We start from the raw sequence: 27943 nt of genomic DNA on the forward strand, positions 1-27943 counted from the left end.
TGGGGATCTTTTAACACCTCCAAATTGATCTATGTGTGCTTTCAATTGGAAAAGCAAAGTAAAGCCAAATAAAATACATTGGTAGTTTAAAAAAAGGAAAAAAAGTTAAATAGAAAATCAACTATGGCTTCCTTCAGGGAAAGTAATTCTCAGATTACCTAGCAACCATCTCAATTAAAAAAAAAAAAAAAATCCTGTGATGTCTCTCTTGCCACACTGAGGCGCTCCATTGCTTGTTGTGTTTTTGCCCTCTCCCCCTCTCTCCCTCCCTCTTCTCTCTCTCTCTCCTCTCCCCCTCCCTGTTTCTCTCTCTGTTTCTGGCAGCCTGCTGCCTATCTTGTACTTCAAATATAAACACCAGAAAATTAGCTAGATATTCTCTAAATCCCTCTTCTCAGAAGATTCCTTTGGCTCAAGAAAGAAAGGTAAGTAACTTGTTTTGGTTGTTTTTTTTTTTTTTTCCTGCTTTCTCAACTGAACTAAAACGTACTAGATACTCAAAAACAAACCGAAAGAAAAACTAAAATATGCTTCTAAAAGCTCCCTTGACACTACTTTCACTATTTAAAATCTGAGCAAATTAACTCTTTAAAAGTTCTTTCTTAACCTTAATTTGTTTCATTTTCCAACCCCAACTTATCTATCTTAAAATACAGGACCTAGATATGGCTATGAGCTTCACAGACAAAAACTAAAAAATCTATTTCTGTCCATGCATTTGTGTCTATATATGTATATTTTATAAATGTGTGACTTTTTTCTACCACTGATTTATAAAAACTATATTTTAGTTAATTTAAGCAAATTAATTCAGCACTTATAAAAAACAAAAATTATCCTCTTAAAATCCATATAGAGTAATTAATCCAAACCACTTTTTGTTCATAAGGGTCAATAAATCTTTGGTAAATAAAGCTAGATTTTAAATAGTAAAATGAAATAAAAATATGTTAAAAATTGTCAGCATTTAAATATAATGGACATTTTTGCTTGGGTCTACCAGTCAGGCAGATTATATTGTCTCTGCTAGACGTAAGGTCATAAAACAGTTGCTTCTTTTATATTTCTGATGCTTGCTTGACTTGGCAGTGAGTTAAAGCTGTAATGGCCAGCTGCTGGGCTCCCAAAATCCTTGGTCATTTCTTATTGTGAGCTGTCTTCAGTTTTAAGCCTCCATATTCTAAGGAGGCAGGTAGCCATGGTAAAACCTGGGGACATATGTATGTGTCTGAAACTTTTAAGCCACCAGCTACAAGGCAAAGCTAAACCAATATGGGCTATTCTCCCTGGCTGGGTTCTGCCTGCTGGCCATTATGTAAGGGGTCAGAGCCCACAGGCATTCACAGCCGCCTGTCTTCTGTCCTAGGTTCTACACCCAGTGTATAAATCAAAGGACCCAGACCATATGGGCCCTGTTTCATAGCTGCCCTGAGAGCCATATAGGTGCTTGGGACACCACCTGACTAGGGAGAAGGAGGGATTGGGAAGGATACTGTGTCTGATGTCTCAGAGGCCTTGGTTAAGACAAGGTTAGCTAAAGCCAGGCATGGTGGTGCCTGCCTATAATCACCTGGAGAGGCTGAGGCAGGAGGATTGCAAGTTCAGAGCCAGTATCAGCAACTTAGGGTGGCCCTAAGCAACTGAGTGAGACCCTGTCTCAAAATAAAAAGGGCTGTGTTTATGGCTCAGTGGTTAGCTTAGTTTTGTTTTAAAAAAATAAATAAAGTATCAACTAAGAACTTTATAAAGAAGTCAAACACAATTATTAAAATTAAGTAAATTATATATGATATAAAGGAATGGAATCAAAGTTTAAAAACCAACTATTTCAAAACAATAATTATATAATAGATATCTAATAAAAACAGTTTCAAAAATCTTTTGGTAAATTAAAAATCTTAAAGTTATATTGTTGTACAGATATTTATAAAATGTCTAAGTCATTTCCAAGTAAGTTAAAATACAAAAACATTAATTACTAATTATAAAACTACATATATTTTGACATCTTCTTTCTACTTGGTATAGAAAACCTAAATATATAAAATCTATTAATCATCATAAGAAATTGAGAAAACATATCTTTCTAGAAATTATAAAATGGCAAATGTTGATATAGGACTACTCTCAGTGCTCACTAGTTTTCACTAAGAGTTTAAAAGTATAATGAACATGAAATTCTCTGTACAAAGAATATAAAAAATAAGATGTGTAATAAAAAACTCTAAAAAGACAAAATATTTTATTTAAAGGGCAAAGTTTATCTAAATTCAGAAATTTTTAGGATTTTAAGTAAATTTAATAAAAGGAATAAAAACAAGACCAAAAGAAACTAATAAGTAGTGGGGAAAGATATAAAGAATGTTATAAATATGAGGATATATTTTTGGTATAGAAACTTAAAAAGAATTTTTTGTTGTTGTATGAGAAAGAATTTTGGGATAGAATAAAAAAAATTGGGGGGTGTGGTACTGGGGGTTGAACTCAGGGGCTCTCGACCACTGAGCCACATCCCCAGCCCTATTTTGTATTTTATTTAGAGACATGGTCTCACTGAGTTGCTTAGTGCCTCGCTTGCTGAGGCTGGCTTTTAACTTACAATCTTCCTGCCTCAGACTCTGAAGTCACTGGGATTACCATGTGCATGTACATGTCACATGTGCCACCATGCCTGGCATGATAGAATAAAATTTTTATCTGAAAGTTGAAGGACTAGATTGTTCCAGAATGAAAAATATTTGTATAATATAAAACTAAAGATTTAAGCAAGTCATAAAAGGTTTTTAAAGGACAAATCTTATTAAAGAAGAGTTGTATGTCACCAAGTTGGCTATTAAAAGAAAACTTTTTGTAGATTTGTCTAAAACTTAGGCATCCACATACTATATTGAAAACAAAATTTTGTCTACTATGTTTAAAACAATAGGTTTTTCTTGAAATAGTGATCTGTTCTTAGTTAAAAAAAATTGCAAGAGGTTTGTTTTTTAATTCTAAAATCTGCTTTTCAAAAAATTTTCAACCATCTTTTGAACTTTGGCTTTTCCTGTTTTGCAATGCACATGTAAGCATGACTCCCTCAACTCTTTTATTGGCTCCTATAAGTGTATTATTTTTTCCCCAGTTCTGATTCTGCTGTTAGGGCCTGATATTAAAAATGTTTGTGCTAACAGCTAAAATAACTTTATTATTTGCTTTTTGCTTTTCTTAATGTATTCAGATTGTTCCATGTAACCAGATCATTTTATGTGCTTTTCACTGTTTCTAAAAGTCATGTATTTCTCTGCTCCAGGGACTAGTTTGACTCCCAAGTGATCTAAACTGCTTTCCTACAGGAGAAATAATCACAGTACAGGCTTTTCTTTACTTTTTGGTAATTAATCTAAAAAGCACAGATTTTGTGTTTTGTCAAGATTTTTTTTTTTTTTGCTGTCTTTATTAAAGTTCTGATAAAAGAAAAACTGAGTCTGCTTTGAAGAATTACATTTTTTAATCTATTTGTTTGAAAGTCTTGATCACTTTATAGGTGGTTAAATCTGGTTCATAAATCACAGTGACTAAATAAATAGCTATTATTTCACAGTGACCTATGATCTTATTTTGATCAATTGTTTTAAACCCTTAATATATGACAAACTTCTCCAAATCAAATTCTAAAATTAAGTCTTTTGGGTCTCAAAAGAACTTCAAACATCCCATAAGACCTTTGGAAGGCTGAGAAAAATAAACTACCTTGTTTGTTGTTACATCACATAGAAAAATGGTTTTTAAAAATGGTATTTAACCATTTTTAAAATGACTCATTCTTTGAGTCATATTTGTATAACTGCACTATTAACATGTTTATTAGTATTGATTCATAGGTTCTCTCATTGGATAAAAGCCTTTCTTTATAGATGAGCTACAGCTATGAAAGTGCTTCTAAAATGATAATGAGTCCAAATTAGGAGATTAAACAGTGATAAAAGTCCCAATTTCGCTGGAAAAAAAATCATACCAACGTCTATAGAATCTGATCAATTCTAGAGCATTTATGTTATAAATGTTCAATTGGTAAAATGTATTGACTCTTACACTGCCATACCTCAAGAGCTCTTCCCACAGTTGTGTCCAGTTTAAAGCCTATCTCCATGGGAGAAACCATCTTTCTCCATTTAAAATCATGACAAAAACCCTATACATTTTGTCCTGTAACTCTGGACTCTTAATAAAAGGGGAATTCTCATATATTGTCAAGAGCTCATCAACATTGTCGATAAAAAGTGCATTTGGGCTAGCGATATAGCTCAGAGGTAGAGCATGTGCTTAGCATGCTCATGGCCTTGGGTTCAATCCTCAGTATGAATCCAGTAATAATTGCTCTTTAGTAAGAAAAGTTTTTCATAGCGTGTTCCAGGAAGACAAAGAATAACTTCCCCATAGTTTACAGTTTACTGAAACACCTCATCAAGGACTGACGCACTGCAACCAAATGAAAAAGGACCATATCAAGATGGCCTAAACCACAAGACGTGCCTCTGGGGAGTTGACTATCCTCTGTTGCTCTGACCCAGGCCTACCTTTCCTGCTCACATTCTGCAATCCAAATCTTTTCTCCCCTGTTGGCCATGATTTCTGGGAATGAGCATTCCTGGTTCAGTGGGATTTCCTCTGCACAGCAAGAAACACTAACTATGGAGATAATTTCATCGGTATGGATTTTGCTGAAGATTTTTGGTAACAAAGAGAAAAAGATAACACAGAAACCTAGATGGCTTCAGAATGGTCAAAAAGAGAGGAGAAATCCTTTTCTAAGCCTTAGAGATTTTACTGTTGTATTAATGTCGTAGGGGACAGATGAGGCAAGGCACCAAAGATAGCAGAAAACAGTTTTACTTGGCCGCAGCCAGGTTCAGAGGGTACAGCTCTTGCTGTAATCAATTAATCCCCTGAACCCAAGTATAGGTAGTTTCAGAATTTTATACCAGCATGTAAGGGGAGGGGCTCAGAAGTTCACAGCCTGCAGAAGTTCACATAAAAGCAGCTTTTTCTTTCACTGCTCTAGGCAGTTAACCCTTCAAGGGGAACTTCTTCTCCCCTTTCTTTCCCCCTGTCAGATGTTACCATGAGGCCAATTGGTAACTTCTCATCCTAGAAATGTAGACATCTCTGTGAAGCTCCAGCTCAAGGCCAGAGGCCTTGTTAAAGAATCTTTTTTTAATCACATTTTGCACACACACACTTCTACAAACTACTATACTGGATAAATAAATGTTTGTGAGAAATTAGTAAAGGGCCATTCAGCACCTGAGTGCTGATTTCTTCCAGGCCAAGTAATATAGAGCAACAGGAAAATAGGAAGTTTACCTACATTGAACTCTTTTGTGGAGACTCTTTTGCTGATAGTCCTAAAATCAATTGTGGTGAAGATTTTTGGAGAAGCTTAGTTAAGATTTTCTGTGGAGGAAAGGGTGCCACTACAGGAAACAATACTTCACAAACGTTAAGAAATAATAAATGTGTCATTTGGCCTCTTGACCTGGACACCCCAGTGGATTTACAAAATACATGACCACCTGAATTGGCACAGAATTTGTGCCATCTCTCCAATCCTCCCTGGATGATGCAAAGTTGGGGCACTGACATCTTTTTGTTAGGACAACCTCAGTCATGCTTAACCTTAGTGGAGTATTTAATTGGTATCTAAACTGCCACTGTGTTCAAATGTGCAAATTTATTCTGCACCAGAATAAAATGGCATTTGTGATTATAATTTCTTGGCTTACATGCCTAACCTCACAGTGCAGGGTTGAAATCTGTCTAAATCCTTACATTTCACTCATGAAAACTGTGCAGTCAGATTTCTCAAAAACTCAATCCTGACAGGTAGAGAGAGTAAAATCTATCAGAAGTGTTTTGGTTAAACTTTCTTTGCCAACCCTGAAAAGCAACATATTAACTGACAATTTTCTTATAAGAAGATGACTTGGCGTTTTCCTTCTGGTCCAGTAGAGAAAATTGTGGTCCCTGAACACTATGCAGGTGACTTTCCTTAATTAGACTCTACTCTTTACTGGGAAGGAGTTATTCCAATGAGTAAGTAGTTCCTAAACACATTAGGAACTCTTTGTCGTTGTGGTGTTGTGGAGCTGAGAGCCGCCCTTAATAGGTAAATAGTGATCTAATCAATTGTCCTACATTTATTCACCTGCTCATTTTTAGATACCAAGAAAAATACATTAAAATATCTGTAGCTACAAACAGAAGTCTGTCTTATGTTCATATTAAGTCTTCTTTTTGTGCTTAGGTGACAGTTCAAGAATTATTGATTCAGTTTCTGTTGAATCCATCTTTACAGAAATGGTGACAACAAGAATTTAGAAAACTAAGGCAGGAGAGTTTCATGGTATGAGAGAAAAAAAAATGTCAAGAAAAAAGAGAGATGACCGCAGTGTAGACCAGCTGAGACTTTGACCAGTGAAGAGCTAGTTCTACAAACTACTATACTGGATAAATAAATGTTTGTGAGAAATTAGTAAAGGGCCATTTACTAATCTAACTTTATGCTAAAGTTGTTTTTTTCTATAAAAGTCGTCAACACACAACTGTGAATTGTTTTACTGTAATGCAACTTAGCCTGTGAAGATCAAAATTAAAATTTATTATGATATAGAAAATGTAGTCTGACACTTCTCAGAGGAGGACATACAATCAATCAACAAGTACATGAAAAAATGCTCACCATCTCTAGCAGTCAGAGAAATAAAAATCAAAACCACCCTAAGATACCATCTCACTCCAGTAAGATTGGCAGCCATTATGAAGTCAAACAACAACAAGTGCTGGCGAGGATGTGGGGAAAGGGGTACCCTTGTACATTGCTGGTGGGACTGCAAATTGGTGCAGCCAATTTGGAAAGCAGTATAGAGATTCCTGGGAAAGCTGGGAATGGAACCACCATTTGACCCAGCTATTGCCCTTCTCGGACCTGAAGACCTTAAAATAGCGTACTACAGGGATACTGCTACATCGATGTTCATAGCAGCACAATTCACAATAGCTAGACTGTGGAACCAACCCAGATGCCCTTCAATAGATGAATGGATAAAAAAAAAAGTGTCATTTATACACAATGGAGTATTACGCAGCACTAAAAAAATGACAAAATCACGGAATTTGCAGGGAAATGGATGGCATTAGAGCAGATTATGCTAAGTGAAGCTAGCCAATCCCTAAAAAACAAATGCCAAATATCTTCTTTGATATAATGAGAGCAACTAAGAACAGAGCAGGGAGGAAGAGCAAGAGGAAAAGATTAACATTAAACAGAGACATGAGGTGGGAGGTAAAAGGAGAGAAAAGGGAAATTGTATGGAAATGGAAGGAGACCCTCATTGTTATACAAAATTACATATAAGAGGTTGTGAGGGGAAAGGAAAAAAAACAAGGGAGAGAATTAAATTACAGCAGATGGGATAGAGAGAGAAGATGGGAGGGGAGGGAAGGGGGGATAGTAGAGGATAGGAAAGGTAGCAGAATACAACAGTTACTAATATGGCATTATGTAAAAATTTGGATGTATAACCTATGTGATTCTGCAATCTGTATACGGGGTAAAAATGGGAGTTCATAACACACTTGAATCTAAAGTATGAAATATGTCAAGAGCTACGTAATGTTTTGAAAAACCAATAAAAAAGAAAAGAAAATGTAGTCTGAATACCAGAGGAACTAGACTTTATTTCGCTCTTTGCTACTAATTAACCAGATGGCAAGTCTTACCTCTCTGGGATTCACCATCTCATGGCAAAACAGGAGAATGACTAAGTAAGTGTTCTTAACCTTGACAAGACTACCCATTTGGCCTGAATGTGGGGGGCTGTCCTGCTTATAGAAGGATATTCAGAGGCGTCCTGGCCTCACCCCACCTGATGCTGTAGCATTTCCTATTCCTCCACTGTGTAGGCCTTGATGCCTAGAAACCTCTCCAGACATTGCCCACCATCCTCAGTGCAGGTGAAGCAGTATCACCCCAGCTGAGGATCACTGGGAGACATGATTTGCCAGGCGATAACACTCAGAAGTCTACGTGCAAAGACCCGCCAATCACTGGAGCGTGTAACTAGTTCTTTTTTTTTTTTTTTTAATTTTTTATTGTGGGTTGTTCAAAACATTACAAATTTCTTGACATATCATATTCCACACTTTGATTCAAGTGGGTTATGAACTCCCACCTTCACCCCATACACAGATTGCTGTAACTAGTTCTTAAAAGCACAGGAACACTTAACTGGAATGCATGAGTCTTTAGAATTAGAATTTAAAAGCCAGCAATGATCTGCATGAATGTTAATATTGGGAAGAAGGAACGTTTCTATAAAGGAGAGAGTGAGTTTCAGGGAGAGAGTCTGAAAATCCAGGTGTCAGAGAAACCAGGGTCTACCAGAATCACAGAACCTAGTGCAGCACCCCTGGGAGAAGATACTGAAATGACAATGAAGAAAAGTGTGTTGCAAGAGGCTGCAGAGAGGGTTTGGAGAAGGATGAACTGTGATCCTAGTTTACAGTGTAGGAAACAGAGACCTGGGGTGTAAAATCCATTCAGTCTGGAGAAAGAGAGGCTACCCTGGTACTCTGCAGCTTGTTTGTAAAAGGGCAGGGTCCTCAGTTCTCTGAGGCTGGCAGGATTCTCCTCGTGCTGACTACCTGGTGAGCAGAATTATGGTTCTGATACCAGAACTGGAAATCAGGATCAGGTCCTCATTCCCCCAGTGTTGATGATTAAACACCCTAGAAATGCTAAGGCAAGAGTAGAATGTAATTTTTGTTTAAGACACAGAAGAGAGAAGGGAAGCAAGGGGAGAGAGATTCCCTCCAGAGAGAAACTGGGAACCCAAAGCTGGTTCCCTGGGAATGGAATGTCTTGTATTTTTATAAATGTCTGGTTTTTTTTTTTAATCCTTTCCTCATTCTCCTCTTCCTAACATGCCTACATGACCAAAAGGCAGGAACAAAGCTGCCCAGGGGTGCATTCCTTGTGTTGGAGAGTGTGATTCTTCCCCTCCCCTGGAGATGTTAGCAACTGCTTGATGGGGAAGTGCTCTCTACCCATTTCCTTTTCTTTGACAATCTGGCTATCTGGCCTTTGCCCTGGTCTCAGATCCTGGTTTGGAGTTTCCAGAGACCCATAAAGTGAAGTCACTTCCAGAGTCATTCTGACCTGTCAGGTGTCTATAATGCTGTGTCCCTGACTAGATTTAAACCCTTTCCTGACAGAGACCAAGTCAGACCTTGCTCCCTGTAGCCATCATCCTTGCTTGGTACACGGAAACTGCTCCAGAATTCTCTGGACAAAACAGAGATAGAGATAGATGGATAGTACATGATGGGTGGATGGTCAGTTGGTAAGAAGGATGGATGGAAAGAGAAAGGATTCATGGGCTACCCAATGTGTTCAGGTGCACACAGATGAGTGCCCAGAAACTAGAGAAACAGCAAGCATCCATTTACTGAGTGCCTATTACAAGTGTATGCACATTATTTCAATGCAATTTCTGAAAAATCCTCAAAGTTAGTTGTAACTCTATGTATTTTCAGAAAAGAAAATGGACAGTTAGAAATTAAACAATCTACTCTAAGTTACCTATGCTAAGAGGGAAGTAGAGATTTCTCTGTAAACCACCCTTCTATATTTTAGGAGATGGACACCATCTCAGAGACATAACTTTTTAACCTACTACTAGAATTGTCATAGATTACATTTCTTTCAAAACAAGACCATTTGTCTTAATGAGGCAAATATCCTTATTCTGGTCTTTAATTTACTCATTTTTACGGTTGTCAAGGGAAAGCAAGAAACTATTTTACCATTGTAGGTGGGGGTTTCCATGGATTTAACTCAGAAGCACTCAACCACTGAGCCTCATCCTCAGCCCTATTTTGTATTTTATTTAGAGACAGGGTCTCTCTGAGTTGCTTAGCGCCTCACTGTTGCTGAGGCTGGCTTTGAACTGCCTCAGCCTCCCAAGCTGCTGGGATTACTGGCATGAACTATTGCGCCTGGCACATTTTACCATTTTTTTTTTCTTCCCATGAAGCCCCTGAAAAGCTGCTCATGAATTCTATGTCTCCTTGCTCCCTCTGCTTCCTGTCTTCAGGTGGCTACAGGACTCTGGCTGGGAATATATGTAAAAGTCCTGAGAGATAAGCATAAAGGAAGGGGAGAGTTCCAAGCTGGAGTGGAGAAGCCCTGGTGGAACCAGAAGAGTTCAAACAACCCATCACTCAAGTGTGTGAGCAGGAGAGTAGCCATCCCTCTTTACCTTCAATATGCTCCTCTGCGTTAGGAATCCAGGAATTATTCCCAGGTGGTTGTGGTAACAGAGGATAAAAGAGGCCTGAGATAAGATCCTATCAGAGAGAATATACTGTGTTCACAACTCTGTGTTTTCACATCAGAGGGTTTCAAGCAAGACCCAAGACTTAGTGAAAGTATAGCTAAGTTTATTCAAAGAGAAAGAAAAGGGGAGAAGCAGCCTTAAGGGAGAGAGAGGGGAAAGTAACAACATCCTTCTTTGTGTCTCAGCTTTTATCGGGGTGGGAGGGAGATTGTTAAAAGGCCCCACCCAGGTATTGTCTCTGTCCTCTGGATTGACAGACTACATTAGCTAACAACCTAAGGGCTATACCCTCAGGGTTATACAAAAGAACATACAAGAGGAAATGAGGGGAAAGGGGAAAATAATACAAGGGGGAGAAATGAAGGTCAGTAGAGGGGGTAGAAAGAGAAGAGGGGTGGGGAGGGGAGGGGAGGGGGGATAGTAGAGGATAGGAAAGGTAGCAGAACACGACAGTCACTAGTATGGCAATATGTAAATCAATGGATGTGTAATTGATGTGATTCTGCAATCTGTATATGGGCTAAAAATGGGAGTTCATAACCCACTTGAAGCAAAGTGTGAAAGATGATATATCAAGAACTATGTAATGTTTTGAACAGCCAACAATAAAAAAAAATAAAAAACCTAAGGGCAACTCTTGGTTATCTTGGCCTGACTAACAGGTCTTAATTAGGTCTAGTTTTACAAGATTTAAGATCAGGGGGCTCCAGTCTTAATCATCCTGCTTTCCTCAGCCTGGAAATCTCTGCTGTATGTTGTTTGTGTAGGGTCTTGTTGAAAACATCTTAGCAGTTAAGCCCTTCTGAGCAAACATATCCTTGCCCTTTGTTTTTTGGCCCTTGAATTCATCTATCTTCCTCCATTTGTAGGATGAATAGTTTATAGAGCTGAGACCAGGCAAGAGTCCTAAAATAGCTGTCTTGTCAGTCCTTGGAGCTCCACCAAGTCAGAGCTGTGATGAACCATTTTGCTCTGTATTGGGTATTTTCCTAAAGTCCTGACCCACTGTTCATGCCTATCTCTTGCCTAACAGTCATGGAGGGGACAGTCACAACTAGATATTGACTATGAGTGAGAAACTTGGGTGGGACCCCAGCAAAGCATCCAGTGGTTCCATTTTCTGTCCACCTAGCAAAGCTCCATGGGGACCTCTGTCCCAGTCTTGGCCTGGCTTTTGGAAGCCTCACATTCAGAAGCTAGAGAAAGTCACTTAGAAGAAAGAGCATCATGATAGAGCCTTATGTAAGATAAAACTTATCACCCTGTGTAACAGGATCCAGACAACAGCTGAGGGAGCACAGTATGAGGATGAGGATCATGTGGTCCTGTGAACTCAGCTCCTGAGCAGCTCAACACGCATAATTGTACATGCATATTCCATAATTTGAAATTCACTCTCCCTTTCCTTGTGCTGAACACGCCTCCTCCACTTTCCTCATACATACAATGGACTTCCTAACAGACTGAGAGTTAAATAGGTGCTTCTAAATGATTTTATACTTCATAAAGGTTAGTTTTTTGTCTGTGTGCCACATTTTAAAATGTGGAATTTAAAACATTTTGATGCCTAAAATTTAATCACACATAATTCAGAAGTACATCTAATGGTAAAGACAAGTATATTTTTGCATTAAATTCAATGACAAAACTTTGCAAGAAGACAGAATTTTTTCCTTGAACTCCTTGAACTCTTCTCACTGGGACTCCTGTTTTCAGTGAGTATTGTGTGATTGTATTCACACTCATGATAGTAAAGTCACCTCAGTTCCTAGAACCACTGATTTTCATTCTCTGATTCTACGCAGTGCCCCATGTTCTGTGTAGCCTGAGACATATCGAGGGCCATCGAAGATCCTTCAATAATGCCATCAGTGTGTCTAGTACCACTTACAATGGCCATCTGAGCACACACATGCGCTTACTCCTATGCACACTGCATACATAACGGAAGTGAAACACTCTCCAAACATTAGTTACCCTTTCCGCACCCTGATATTTGCTGTTCCTTTCAATTTAATTTGCAAAATTAATGAATTTCATGATGCACAGAAGGATTACAGTGCATATTTTGAAACTCAGTAACAGAAAATCAAGCCTAGACTTTGGTTTTGAACAGAGGTGAGTTTGAACTCCTGGTCCATCACTTCATTTGGACAAATTCCTCTAGAAACCACACTATCCCCAACTGTAAAATGATCATATTCCATGAAGTCCCCTGAGGATTTACTCCTTTTAGGTTAAACTGTAGATAAATTCATGGAATCCTAATGTATGGCTGGCACTAAAAGGATGTTAACTCCACTCCATTTACAGTCAAGTGAATGCAGCATATCCCTTTTGCTAGATCACACGACAAAATATAAGCCATAGAGTAGAGCACGGAGTTTCAAAAAAGCAAGGAATCAGCAACCTCTGCCTGTGGAAGGAACTGGGAGCTACGAGTGAATAAATCTTGAAGCCTAATTTCTACTTTTGATGCAATGCAGCCTAACAGCCAAAGGACTGAACAGTGACTTTGCTCCTCTTGGTCCTTGCTGTCCTCTGATTCAGAGCCTTCGAAAGTTCTCAAGGCCTTCACCCCTTGTGGTTCTAGACCCTCCTTGTTCTTGTTTCATGTTGTGATTTATCATGTCCCTTGGTGACTTTGGTGTGACTGGACATTGCATTTCACTTTCATGATGTTCAGTTTCATTAACTGAAAAGTGAAGCTAATACAGACTGATGCCTGAAGCTATTGTGAATATTAATAATACAATATCCAAAGAGATTAGTATTGGGCTGATATAATTAGGAGGTTTTCAATAATTTTATTGGTACATCATAGTTATATATAACAGTGGGATTAATTGTGCCATAATTGTACATGCACATTAACTAATTTGATCAATCTCATTCCCCAGTACCTTCCTTTTCCCTCTGCTACTCCTGACCTGCTCTACTCTGCTCTTTCATTATTGTTATTGTTATTTTAATTTGTATATTATAACTGGGTATTTATTTATATATGAAATTCATTATGGTATATTCATACCTAGATATAGCATAATTTGATAGATTTCATTTTTCATTCAGTCTTAGTTCTCCAGTTCTTCCTCCGCCCACTAACTTACATTCAGGCATTATTGCTATCCACTGTGATCTTTGAGGCTGTCAAGAACAGTCACATTTTAACCAATGGGGAAATGAGACTGGTTTGGTGCCATCTGAGGTTGGCAGCTGGACCAGTAACCCATTGGACCTGGTAATACATTCCAAGAACTTCTCCAACCCTGCCACAAAGAAGGCAGGTCCTTCTTCAGTATAGCTGGTGCTGTTCTGCTATTCTGAAAGTATATTAAAGTACAGTTCTGATATCATGATTTCATTCATTCGTGTTTAGAGAAAACAAGACACACAATTGTGATGGCCAAGCCTGTGCTTTACTACTTCAATTCACGGGGCAGGATGGAGTCCATCCGGTGGCTCTTGGCTGCAGCTGGAGTAAAGGTAGGTTCTGAATTAGACCATATTAATTTGTACCTAAATTTTTTTTATCAGATGATTGTCTCGCCTAAGATACGTATGTTTCTTACTGAGTGAACTATCAAGAATAGTGCCTTAAATAAGAATTGCCAATTATTAAGATATTCGCAGGCTTGATCTAATAAATAGTTAATATATCTTCTCATCAAAGAGCATAAACATTAAAAATAATTTAATAAACATATCACAATTTGTGGAACTTTCTGATTTTTTTTTTATTGTAAAACACAATTTATGGAATTTATTCAAAACTAGAACCATAAATATTCATTATTTGATGATGCTAAATTGTTATTTATTATTAATTTTTAAAAATTGTATATATGACAGTGGAATGTATTACAATTCTTATTACACATATAGAGCACAATATTTCATGTCTCTGGTTGTATACAAAGCATATTTATACCAATTCTTGTCTTCATACATGTACTTTGGATAATGATGACCATAACATTCCACCATCATTTCTAACCCCATGCCCTCTCCCTTCCCCTCCCACCCCTCTGCCCTATCTAGAGTTTGTCTATTCCTCCCATGCTCTCCCTCCCTACCCCACTATGAATCAGCCTCCTTATATCAGAGAAAACATTTGGCATTTGTTTTTTGGGGATTGGCAAACTTCACTTAGCATTATCTTCTCCAATTCCATCCATTTACCTGCAAATACCATGATTTTATTCTCTTTTATTGCTGAGTAATATTCCATTATGTATATATACCACATTTTTTTTATCCATTCATCTGTTGAATGGCAGCTAGATTGATTCCACAATTTAGCTATTGTGAACTGTGCTGCTATAAACATTGATGTGGCTGTGTCCCTGTAGTATGCTGTTTTTAAGTCCTTTGGGTATAGACCAAGGAGTGGGATAGCTGGGTCAAGTGATGGTTTCATTCCCAATTTTCCAAGGAATCTCCATACTGCTTTCCATATTGGCTGAATCAATTTGCAGTCCCACCAGCAGTGTATGAGTGTGCCTATTTCCCCACATCCTCACTAACACTTATTGTTGTTTGTATTCATAATAACTGCCATTCCACCTGGAGTGAGATGAAATCTTAGAGTAGTTTTGATTTGCATTTCTTACTTGCTAGCAATGATGAACATTTTTTCATATATGTATTGATTGATTGTATATCATCTTCTGAGAAGTGTTCGTTCAGTTCCTGGCCCATTTATTGATTGGGTTATTTGTGTATTTTTTTGGTGTTTAGTTTTTTGAGTTCTTTATAAACCCTAGAAATTAGTGTTCTATCTGATGTGTGAGGGGTAAAAATTTGCTCCCAGGGTGTAGGCTCTCTGTTCACCTCACAGATTATTTCTTTTCTGAGAAGAAATTTTTTAGTTTGATTCCATCCCATTTATTGATTCTTGAAAACACAAACATATTGTACAGCTATAAATATTTTTTGTGTCTTTATAATATTTTTTGCTTTTAATATTTTTATGTTAACTTAAATTTTTGTGTGTTAAAAACTAAGACATATACACACATTATAAAGGTTCAGGATCATCAATATCATGGTCTTCTACCTCCATATCTGGTCCCACTGAAGGTTTCAGGACAGTAACATGCATGGCTCTGTCACCTCCTAAGATCAAAGTGACTAGCCACTAAGGGCCTGTTTGATGCTCATCCTGAGGAGGTATCACCGTGTAGAAATATATCCATGATGATTTGAATGGCTGACTTCTTTTTTCCATCATATAGATTTATTTGAAACAGATAGTACACCATGAAAATTATTCTCTATCAATGAAAACTTTCCCATGTTGGGAGTTCTTTTCAAATTTTAAAGGAGTTTGTTGAGGCCTCAAACCTTCCCTGTGAATTTGTTTTCTTCCATAGTTTTCTATTATCTTGCCCTTCTTCAGCTGTACATTCACTAAGTGACAGAAAATTTTCAGTTATCATTGTATTGCACTACGTTTGTATAAGCAGTCCATGTTTGAACAAAACATTGTTATGTGGTACTTGACTGTACATGATAGTTTGGATTTTTTTCAAATTATTTAATAGAAGGAGAGCAAGTGGGTGAATAGATGAAAAGCTGTTTGCTTGAATTGATCATTGTTGAAGTATATAAGGAACAACGTTACATTCTTTTTATTTTGTACATATCAAAAATTTTCATAATAATAGAATTTAAATGTACAATATCAGAAAAAGGAATGCATTTAAAGTGAAAATACATACCACACATGACGGATGGGGCAGGAGACAGTAACAAACTGCCAGTTAACCATAGGACACATTCATTCAGCAATAATTTTGTGGAGCACTTAAAGAACCAGGTCCTGTGTGAGGTCCTGGGAATATACAATGAATGCAACAGACAAGGCCCTGCCCTTGGGCAACCTATGTATCTACAAGGGACAAGATCAAGCATCTTGCAGGATTAAAAGACCATTTTTGCTAGTATTTAAGCAGGATCCAATAGGTTTCTCTGTGACTCAGCTAAGTGCTGTCCTCTAGAGGCAATACTGAAAAGATGGTATTTAGTCCGGAGTAGAGGTACAGGTAACAAACAAGGGTTTTCCTGGTGAGGAAGTCCTGGACAAACTCAGGAAATCTTGTATTCAGGTGGCAGCAGAAAACAAGGGTTTCAGAGTGCAGTCATGTCCCTTTAGAGGAACTTCAACTTCATAGCAATGTGTTTACCAAAGTCTTGAAATGACATTTTCTCCATTCTTCTAAGAACACATGGACTTTAACCTTATCCTTTCTCAATTTCTTGGAGAAACAAGGACACAAGTGCCGCAGTCTGGCTGGGCACAAAATCACGAGCCACCACACAGCTTGTAGATTCAAACAGCAACTCTTTATTCCCGAACTCACACCAGCCGTCTACAATCACGTTCTGGGAAATCCACGTTCTCTGCCCAAATTCACGTTCTCTGCCCAAATTCACGTTCTCTGCCCAAATCCCCCTCCACTGGGCTTCTATCTCCAAAATATATACTGTCTGAATCCCGTGAGAACTCAAGGGGAACTCAGGCAGCAGGATACGCCCTATTCCCAGCAGGAATAATCTTAAACCTTAAACCTGGAACCTAAACTGGGAACGCCCTAAACACGATTATCTTAAAACCGGGAACACCCTAATCTGCCTTGGTCCTTGAGCAAGGTCACCTACATTCAATGTCACTGCAACATGTCAGCAACATGGGGTACGCTGGCAAGGAAATTGTCATACCTACTTGGCTAATGGCTCCCAGCACACAAGAAATAAAAACTGCTGATCATCCTAGTTAAAGGAGCCCTCTGGTTTCACCATCTTCCAGGTGCTACCTTTTAGTCTCAGAGATGCATTCCAATCCTCTGGGGAGGAGGAGTTCAAGATAGGAGAGGAGAAAGGGGGTGATGCCAACAGCTTCCTCTTCTCTATACCAGCTGACTAAAGAGGGTAGTGGTGGGCAAGGGCTGGCTGGAGACCCTTACTCAGGACTCTTGGGCTGTCTGTGCCCAGAAGTTGATTGTTACAGCCCCATCCATCTCGTCAGTCTCACAGTCGACATCCCACTTGCCACCCCACTCACCTTGGCCACCTGCCATGGCTACCCATCACCTCTATGTTTTCTATGAACTGGATGCTTGGTAAACTGCTATCCCACACCTCCTCATTGTCTCTGTGATATGATCCTATATGATCGTATAGATCCACAAGAAACTATTCCAAAAAGCATTCTAGAAAACCCCGATATTTGGACTTTTCACTATCAAGAATTCCACTAAAGTACATTAGCCACTGCAAACACCAGTGCTCTTTATTATTTGGTTTATGTGGATCAGACTTGTATCATGTGTTTTGAAAACACTGAAATATTCTATTTAAGACAATACTCCAACATAATTTTACAGATGAGCCACATGAGACTTAGAAATGTGAAGCGATTATCCCTAGGTCACACAGCTAATATGAGACAGAGCCACAGCTGAAACTAAGTAGTCATGTTAACATCAAAATCCAGTCTTCCATGGACTTTAGGTTGAAAGATTCTGCCTAGTAAGCTAATTTCACTGTATTTAAAAAACTGATTGTCATATTTGTATTACACACAGGCCACCACTTGGAGCTTCCAATCAACTAGAAACATCCCTTCTTACTGGCTGCCAATCCAATCTGAGTGACTTAACATAAGGCAAAATGTCATGACTTAACATAAGTACATGGTCATCTGTATTAGTATAACTAAAAGTTTTTTTAAAGGAGGATATGGTGAAATAGCCAGCTGTCTTTCAAAATGCAAATGATAACTTATATTTATTACGAACTTAATAGACACCGGGTACATTTTTTAGTCATTTGCAGGCCTTAGTGATTTACTCCATAAATCAACCAAAACATAGGCATCATAAATAAACCCAGTTTATTGAAAATAAATAAATAAAACCATTTTACGGATTAGAGTACTGAAGCATAAGGAAATTCAGTAAATTGTCCAAGGTCAAGATGCGAGGACAGTAAAGAAGTGACACTCAACCCACACAATCATATCAAAAACTAAAATTTTTAGAGAAAAAAATATGAGTTTGGGGACTCCAATTGTTTCCTAAAATTGGGAACTCTAACATGCCCCACATTTTCCAGAAGAGGCAATTCTAGCTTTAAGAGTAAAAGTTGTATATAAAATAGAACCCATGGGGCTAGGGATATAGCTTAGTTGGTAGTGTGCTTGCCTCATATGTACAAGGTCCTAGGTTCAATCCCCATCATCATAAATAAATAAATAAAAACTAGAACTCGTTTTACCAATGGCAGGAATCCTGGGACTGTGGTGATATTAATTACAGTGGAGACTTGATTGTGGCAGAATGTTAAATGGTTGTGGGTCTATGGCATATCTCATGCTACAGATGCACCCAACCCCGTTCTGATCTTAGAGACAGGTTTCCTGAGATATTGCAACTCCACAACAAGAAAAGATTCTCAGTTGTCCTCCTTCCAATGAGATTCCTCCCAAATCATGACCTATGCATGGACGTAGAATGGAGGCGAAGTGAGCTACAAGAACAACTATTTTTGTGACTGATTCCATTTCTCTTTTTCTTTTCTGTGCATTTTTGATGGATCTAATACAAATTACAAATGTCTTCATCAGCTACCAAGCTAAAAAATCTTTCCCCCTTCATATTAGAAAGAAGCCATCCAAGTTGAAAAGCATCCGTTGCTATGGAATGCACTAATAAAGATTCATTTACTGGTTTTGCTTTCCAGTTTGAAGAGAACTTGGTGAAAACTCGAGAAGACATGAAAAAGTTAATAAAAAGTAAGAACAAATATCTAAATGCCTCTTAAGAGGGTTCCTAATAGAAGATTTAAACACTATGCAATCACTATGTGTTTCTAAGGACGGTAGTGTTGGTAGTGGAGAGGCAGAGAGTGGTAAAAATATAAGATCTGGCAAATCTCAGTGTTAAAAAGTGTGAGACCCATTATGTGAATACTTGCTAAGGAACCATTCCAAGGTCCTGTAAATCCCTCTCCTTTCTTTTTTATGCTTTCTGCTCTATGACTGAGCTTTAAGCAGCTCAGGATCCCACACCTCCCTTCCCATCCAAGCATGCACAGGGGCATTCATTAGATGACAGGAGCAGAAATGGCTCCAGCAATCAACTTCATATCTTTTCTTTAAGGGGTTTGACAAGGTGACTACCCAAGTGCACTGCAGAATTGAAAATGTGACTGTGCTGAATATGGAAGTCCAGGTGAAGGAGTGAGGAGGCAAAGAGCTCTTCCCTTCTGCCAGCTGTGGGGTGAGGAACACAAGGTCCAGCCTGCACACACTGTCCAATGCTGTCTTTGGAAAAGCACACAGAGAGGCCCACATAGAAATCTCTCTGAACTGTCCTTAGTGTCATGAACACCATGAGACTGTGCAAAATTCCTGTGTTGAATGGAAATGACTCCTGCCCTATCACTGGTTCCCCATTTTCTTCCTAAAATATCCATGAAGATGAGCTAAACATACAAATATTCAAATGTGTCTAGATGGATGGGAAATTAAAACATCAATGGAATAATAGGCTAAAAGTAAGAAGATGGAAAAGAATAAAAAAGAAAAAAAAGCTAAAAATAAAATAGTATCTTACTTCAAAATTTACCAAGCAATAATTTTTCCCGTTTGCATCTTCATTTTCACAACTGTTATACATTGTGAACACGTCTGACCCATAGACATCTCATTCTGTTTGTTTTCTCCTTCCACAAGATGGGAGTTTGATGTTCCAGCAGGTGCCCATGGTGGAGATCGATGGGATGAAGCTGGTGCAGACCAGAGCCATTCTCAACTACATTGCTGCCAAATACAACCTCTATGGGAAGGACATAAAGGAGAAAGCCCTGTATGGTATATTTTCTATTTTTTCAGATAACACAAGAAGCATTTAGGTCCTTCCTTGAGTGAGAAAAACCAAGGCAGGGAGATCCTGACGAGCACCAGGCTGACCCTGAGCATAAACACTGAGGTCAGTATGGGAGAGTGCTGTGGAGACGCAGAAAGAGTAAGCATGAAGTGAATTCAGGGCAGTGTCATGTAGAGAGGATGCGGTTCATGGAAGCTTGCAAATCCTGAGGAACTATGAATTCAGGAAGATGGTGGAATCCTGATTCCATTTGCTTAGCTTAGAGGTTAAACTATGCAATAGCTTGGGACAGGGGAAGAGTTTGAGTGTCTAGACTTGAAGGCCTGAGAAGGAAGGATCTGAAGCACCTGATTTTCCATTTCCAGAAAGTACAAGACTGACAGGCAGGAACCTAAGCTACCCTCTTCTTCTACAGATGGGTCAGCTTGATGAGGGTTGGTGGAGTCTGGTGTCAAGACATGAGGGTGACCTAAAGCTTTTCATGTAGATTTGAAGAAGCCCACTGATTCAGCACTGGGGTTTAGGTCTCCTCCCTCCTGGGCTGGAACTGCTTTACTGAAAATAAAATCTTGTATAAATCTGTGGAAAGTTCCTCAAAAAGTAAGAGTTACCGATATCCCAGCAATTCCAGTACTAGGGATATACCCAAGAGTGATAAAAATACTGAGTAGTATTTCTATACATATGTTCATAGGTACATTGTTCAAAATATCAAAAAAGTGGAAATAAACTAAAGGTGCAACAGATAATAGATGAAGGAAGATTCTTCAGTTATACCATGGAATAGTATTTGCTGTGCAAAGAGACGAAGTATGATGCATATGGCAAAATGGATGAACACTGACAACATTATGTCACATAAAAGAAATCAGACCTAGGAGGTCACATATTATATGGTTTCTTTAGTATGAATGTGTAGAACACTCATATCCACAGGGACAGAAAGTAGATTAGTAGTTTCTAGAGATGGTGGAAGAGGTGGTATACATTTTTTTTGTAATCCATCCAACATGGTAAAAATGTTCTGGAACTGGAGAGTGTTGATATTTGCAGAATTCTGTGAATGTACTAAAAAAAATCACTGAATAGTAGACTTTAATTGGGTGACAATTATGACATGAATATTTATTAACAAAGCAGCTATTTAAACAAGAATTTTTGGAAAGCCTATTTGAAACAAAAGAAATAAAACTCTCTTTTATTATGCACTTTTTGTAACCACATAAAGAATTGCACCAAGTCAGGGAATGTCTTGGGTGGGATCCCAAGAAATGCAAACATGATTAGCATTGGGCAACAGTACATGGAAAGAGTTAGGGAACGTGATTTACGGGAAATAATTGAAAGAACTCCTGACATGGCACATGAAAATGAGCCCGGGCTGTATAAGATGAGAGAAGGGGAGGGACTTGTCTGAAAGGCTGGGTCGGGGACTGTCTTGAGCTACCTAGGAGACAGGGGTTTAGCTACTGGAATCACACTAAGTTTTGCAGAACACACCACAACAGAGGATGAATCCCTGTTTGTACCACCAGTAGTTAGAGACAGTAAGTTCTCTCAAGACTGTCCCTGAGAACTCAATGGTGCTATTTGATTATTTGATCATGTGTATAACAGATATTTTAGAAATACAACTGCCCTTAGGTTCTCTAAGAAGCAAATATTAATCTATAAGTAACTGGTTTATGGAAGGTGTCCACTGGAGGTGAATTCCTTTGCTACCACATGATGCTGTAATCTCTAAGGCTTTTAAAGTATAAAATATGGGGGCAAGAGGCATTTGACAGAGTGCTTTATTGTGTTTTGTTTTCAGAATTGATATGTATTCAGAAGGTGTGGCAGATTTGAATGAAATAATTCTTCAATACCCCTTCCTTCCACCTGGGGACAAAGATGAAAGCCTTACTCAGATCAAAGAGAAATCTAGAAATTGTTATTTTCCTGGCTTTGAGAAGGTAAGTGGAAGCTGTTTTCTCTCTGAGGCCACTAAGAGTTTAGAGGGTGTCTTAATCCTAACAGGTGTCTTAGCACTTAGAACTGCTATGTGAACGGCACCATATATATGGTGAGTAGTGGTTTATGCAACAGACCTTTCCTGGGCATGAAGGTACGTGGCTGGCTGTAGTTCCATCTCCTTGGGAGGCTGAAGCTGGAGCACCCTGAGTTAGAGTTCAGTTTGACCAACATAATGAGAACTTGTCTCAAAACAAACAAACAACAACAAAACCCCCCAAAAGGAAAAAGAAAAATGTTTATTTCTCATAGCTCTAGAGGCTGAGAAGTACCAGATCAAAGCCCTGAAGGACTGGTATCTAGCAAGCTCTGCTTCTTTGTTCATGAATGGCTGACTTCTGGCTGTGTCCTCACATGGCAGCTGGGTCAAGGGAGCTCTCAAGATCCCATTATAAAAATACTAGCGCCATTCTTGAGAGCTCTTTCTATAGGATCTAATTACATTCCAAAGTCACCAGCTGCTAAAAGTATCATATTGAGTTGAGATCACAACGTATGAATTTGGGGGACCACCGATATTCATTCCATAACAGATGCAGGAGAAAAACAGAGTCTGGGATTCCTTAGGCATTGGCCTTCACTTCCAGAAGGACTTCTTTCATGCTGATTTAGTACCCTTCCATTCAAGGCATTGTGCACACAGAGACTTTGAACAGCCATTGTACTAGTCTTAAGAAAGTTAAATTTTTCAAAAAGTTTTGTTTTACTGTAATCCAATCTAGAAATTTTTATGTGACAGAATTTCATGGTCATAATCAGCACTTGGGCTATGGGAAGATCTGAGCACATTGGGAGTTGGACTAGATCATGCAAAGCAGCACAGTCTTCTGACTCAAGAGCAACATAATAAAAGCAACACATCAGGAAATCTCTGTTGCTGTGTGTAGGAGACATGAGACCAGCTGCCCATCAGGAGGGGACTGTAGTGTTTCAGGGATGGATAAGGAGTATCCACATAGGGATGGTGACAGAGGGATGGAGATGAAGAGAAGATGAAGGGAAGATGTAAGAGAAAATGTTCTATAGAATTGAGGGACATGGCATTCAGATTTTTGAGGAAAGTTGCACAAAAGGTAGGAAATCGGGTTCCCTCATTATATACCTATATTACTAAGAATTTTCTTTGAACATAAAGGGATACTATTTCAAGATAAAAATTACTTGAAATCATGTGACAAAAATTATAAAACAAAATTGACCATAACTGATACAGTAAACTTATAAATAAAAACTAACTACTTAATTCCCACTTGCAGAGTATTATACCATTCTGTCATTCCTTCATTCAGCAAATGTTAAATCAATTCTTGCATGTAAATCTCAGGTAAGGAGGTAAGAATTTAGGTATAATTAAATCCTCAAATTCACCCTCCTGGCCCTGTAGAGCTGATAGTTTAGGGCACATCATCTGATGACAAGTTTTTCAGTGATTATAGCTAAGTCATCCATACATGAAACTTAAGACTCCCTTGAAACATAAATGAATTGTGCAAATTACGTTATGAATTTGATCTACTGTTTTATTGTTATAACAAGCAATGATTTGTACTTCTTTATGTACACATAATTTGATAGCATGTTTGACAAAAACATTATCTTTCATTAGTAGTGCTATGTGTTATTTTCTCTTCTCTTAATTCATCATGATCTCAATATTACTAGGATATTTTAACAAATATCATATATTACCCAGAAAATTTTTGTGAAACTTTTAGATATCCAGAAACGTTGAAAGAAAGTTCAAGAAGACAAAGATTCATTAAACTCCACAGAGACAGCAAAATTTATACTCTAGATGTTGCCTTTTTCATATGTATTCATTTCTCTATTTCTTTCTCCACAAATAAAACATCATTTTTCATGCATTTCAAAACAAGTTCTGGACATCAGTTCAGTTCATCCTTACGTAATTCCACATACAGATTATGCCATAGTGTTAAGGGTCAGATCCAATGTCAGAAGACAGATGACAAACTGAAATGTAATTAGATTCCAGAGATATCACCAGGACATTAGGAAAGTAGACAAGAGGAGAAATGGAAACCCTGAGATGATGTGCTCATACGTGAAAGGTGTCGTCATGTAGATAGAACAGTTAACCATGGAATATTACATATAGAACAAAGGGGAAAGGAACATCCTCAAATTTCAGGGCTGCACCCTGGTAGGGTGTGGAACAGAGAGAAACATGGTGCAGCCCTTGGTGTGTGAGGAAGATGCAGGTCAGGGTGGGAGGTATGAACCATCCAGGGATGTGGGGATGAGAATGAAAGTCCCCTGGGCTTTAACAGAGCAGTGAGCAGAGCCCCACTTTTCACTCTCGCTCATGAGTCAGGGCCTGGAGAAAGATCTTCTGGGCGGCTCCACACCTTCCCAGGAGGCAGCATATGGGGAAAGTTGAACTGAGAGGCTCAGGGGCAAGCTGGAGCCACAGTCTGGCTATGTGTGTTCATGACCTGACTCCTCCCATTCTGCAGGTGTTAAAGAGCCACGGAGAAGACTACCTGGTTGGCAACAGGCTGAGCAAGGCTGACGTTCTCCTCACTGAACTTCTCTACCACACAGAAGAGCTGGACTCCAGCATTCTGGCCAACTTCCCTCTACTGAAGGTGTTCTCTCTCAAGTCCTCACAGAGGCCCACACCTCCCATCATGAATCTAACATTTGGACACCAGGGCTGATGGTGTTCTGACTTTTAGTCATCCCAGGCTTCTTTCTCTCTCTCTCTCTCTCTCTCTCTCTCTCTCTCTCTCTCTCTCTCTCTCACCTGACCCCTAAAAAAGATTTTTTAGGCCCTGGTTCTGAATAATGGAAAGCATCTTGTTAGCAAGGAAATGTGAGGTGGATGCTAAATTTTGCCTTCTATAATGAGAAAAAACAAGGATCTAGCTTTCTCTTTACAGCCCCCTATTCCACATGGGTTCTGATCATGATTTCTCTGGAATCCCTGTTATCTCACATATGTCCTTGTCTTTGCACACTGAGTCTATTCAAGCAAGTCTCCTTCCATCTTTTCTTCCCTCAGTTCAAGTACTTACCCTCAGACGTCATATTTCTCTCTGCAAACCTACCTCTCCTATTCACCTCAACAACTCCCATCTTTATCTCTCAGTTTGATAATTTGTAGTGGCTTCCACCTTGCTGATCTATTTCTATCATCATTTCTAATTAATTTTTCCTATATTGTCATCTCACCCATTTGAGTGCTTCTCTGTATCTACATGTGGCAGGCACAGTGTTTTTCCTTATATCATACAACAGGAATGAATTTATAGGATTAAAGTGTAAGGCAGTAAAGAAGATAGCTGGAACTATATACAGTTTTAAAGGGAAACGGGGAATTGTCATTGGAGCTTTATTTTCTAGCTCTTATCTTTTTTTCTCATTGGTTGTCTATTTCCCAGACAGCATGCTGTGCTGATGGGGGGATTCAGTTGGTCTTTATCAAGGAGGGGTGCAGACTTCCTGGTTGTGTTAATGGGTGTTTGTTTGGGCTCCACTCTGAGATTGTGTATTTGTACATTGCAGGCCCTGAGAACCAGAGTCAGCAACCTGCCCACAGTGAAGAAGTTTCTGCAGCCTGGCAGCCAGAGGAAGCCCTTTGAAGATGAGAAATTTGTTGAAGAATTAAAGAAGAGTTTTGGTTAAATAAGGCTGGACATTCAAAATCAATATTCTATATTTTTGTAACAATGAAATGCTTTGCCTAAATGTTGATACTGATTACTGTGAATCTAAAAAGGTTTTCCAAAGTTAATGTACTAATTCAGTTAGAAATGAGCTATGCAGAATTCTTTGCAATCCAATCTGTTTGTTCTTGATGAAGTCTGAAATCCTGATCACCTCCTAGGATATCTCCTTGAATTTAAATAAAAAAGAGAATATATCCAAAAATTGTCATATAACATCTGTCATATACTATGTCAAAGAAAATTATGTAGAAACTTTCAAACCATATTTTGATCTTTGCAAAAATGTTCTTTCCTTTTGTGTTTTGTTTCCTTTCTCACCCAAATAAATAAATTTTGTAAAGAATCATTTCCTTCACGTTAGCAATCTTTTTGTTTAATTATACATCCTGCATATTTATATCTAATATGGAACATTCTGTACTCTGGGAGCTAGTAAATAATGATGAATAAGCCAAATACAGTTTCTGCCCTCATAGAGGTTACTCTAGTGAGAGAGACAAATAAAAAAAGAGAATTCTAATCTGAAATCATACATACCGTATGTATCACATTCCTAAGGCTGCTACAAGAAATCCCTACAAACTTGGTGATTTAAAATAATGGAAATTCATTCTCTTGCAGTTCTGGAGCTAAGTCTGAAGTCAATGTATGAGCCGTGCCATGATCTCTCTGAAGGCTTTAGAGAAGGCTCTTTCTTAGCCTCTTCCTAGTATCTGAAAACTCAGTTGAAAGGCATACCAATAGACTAGATCAAATGGATAAAACAATATCAGGGCTTGAAGGCAAGGAATTTTTACATCCAGACAGTAATAAGAAAGAAAAAGAAAAAAAATGAACAAAATATATAAGATCTCTGGAATATCATTAAAATAGCAAATATATGCATAATCAGAAATAACAAGACAGAAGCTATAGGTAGAAGGTATAGAAAACCAATTCAGCAAAATAATAGCAGAATATTTCCCAAATCTTGAGAAAGACATGGGTATGCAGGTACAGGAAACATTTAGAACAACTAGACATGACCAGGAATGAACCTCTTCATGACATACTATAGTTAAACTGCCAAAAACACAGAACAAAGAAAGAACATTAAAGGCTGCAATAAAGAAGAGCCAAGTCACATTTAAAGGCAAATCCATCAGAATAACAGCAGATTTAAGATATTGGCACAGGCAATGATTCCCTGAATAGGACTCTAATAGCTCAGGAAATAAAAATGATAATTGATAAATGGGATTACTTCCAATTAAAAAGCTTCTGCACAGCAAAGGAAACAACAGAATGATGAGACAAACTACACAATGGGCAAAAAGTTAACTACCTATTCTTCTGACAGAGGATTAAAATCCAGAATTTATAAGAACTTAAAAGACTTAACAACAAATAGCACAATAAAAAATTGACAAAATGATCTGAAAAGACACTTCCCCAAAGAAATACAAATGGCCAATATACATATGAAAAAATGCTTAGTCAGGCACAGTGACACAAGCCTGTAATCCTAGCAACTTGGGAGGCTGAGGCAGGAGGATTGCCAGTTCAAAGCCAGCTTCAGCAACATAGCAAGGCACTCAGCAACTCAGTGAGACCCTATCTCTAAATAAAATATTAAAAAGGGGGATATGGCTCCATGGTTAAGCACCCCTGGATTCAATACTCAACACACACACACACAAAAATGCTCAATATTTTTAATCATTGGGGAAGTATGAATCAAAACTACATTGAGATGTCATCTCACCCCAGTCAGAATGGCTATTATAAAAGAAATTAAATAACAAATACTGGCAAGGATGTGGAGAAAAAGGACCCCTTATACACTGTCAATGGAAATGTAAGTTAGTGCAGCCACATGGCAAACAGGTTCCTCAAAAGATTAAAAATAGAATTATTATATGATCCTGCTATACTACTCTTGAGTATTTGTCTAAAGGAAACAAAGTTGGTGTACAAAAGAAAGAAAGAA

The 27943-nt window shown here is 38.3% G+C and overlaps 1 protein-coding gene across 5 annotated transcripts; it reads left to right on the forward strand.

The window, feature by feature from the left end:
• The first annotated feature begins 267 nt into the window (after window positions 1-267).
• Window positions 268-26320, forward strand: LOC124102310 (glutathione S-transferase alpha-3). Of its 5 annotated transcripts, XM_046458578.2 has the most exons (7): window positions 268-425; window positions 13756-13862; window positions 19122-19173; window positions 20116-20248; window positions 22083-22224; window positions 24760-24891; window positions 25811-26320. In XM_046458578.2, exons 2-7 carry the CDS (start codon window positions 13779-13781, stop codon window positions 25928-25930), a joined length of 663 nt encoding a protein of 220 aa, XP_046314534.1. In that variant the 5' UTR covers window positions 268-425; window positions 13756-13778; the 3' UTR covers window positions 25931-26320. The 5 variants fall into 5 exon arrangements, with proteins under 5 accessions (XP_046314534.1, XP_046314537.1, XP_046314538.1 ...); XM_046458580.2 differs by lacking the exons at window positions 268-425; window positions 13756-13862 and adding an exon at window positions 19541-19660 and having other exon boundaries at window positions 19158-19173; XM_046458581.2 differs by lacking the exons at window positions 268-425; window positions 19122-19173; window positions 20116-20248 and adding an exon at window positions 20275-20371.
• Window positions 26321-27943: the final 1623 nt, after the last annotated feature.

This window comes from Marmota monax, unplaced genomic scaffold (assembly GCF_021218885.2).
Source record: "Marmota monax isolate L192 unplaced genomic scaffold, Marmota_monax_Labrador192_F-V1.1 WCK01_AAM20220418_F8-fsc00191, whole genome shotgun sequence".
NCBI lineage: Eukaryota > Metazoa > Chordata > Mammalia > Rodentia > Sciuridae > Marmota > Marmota monax.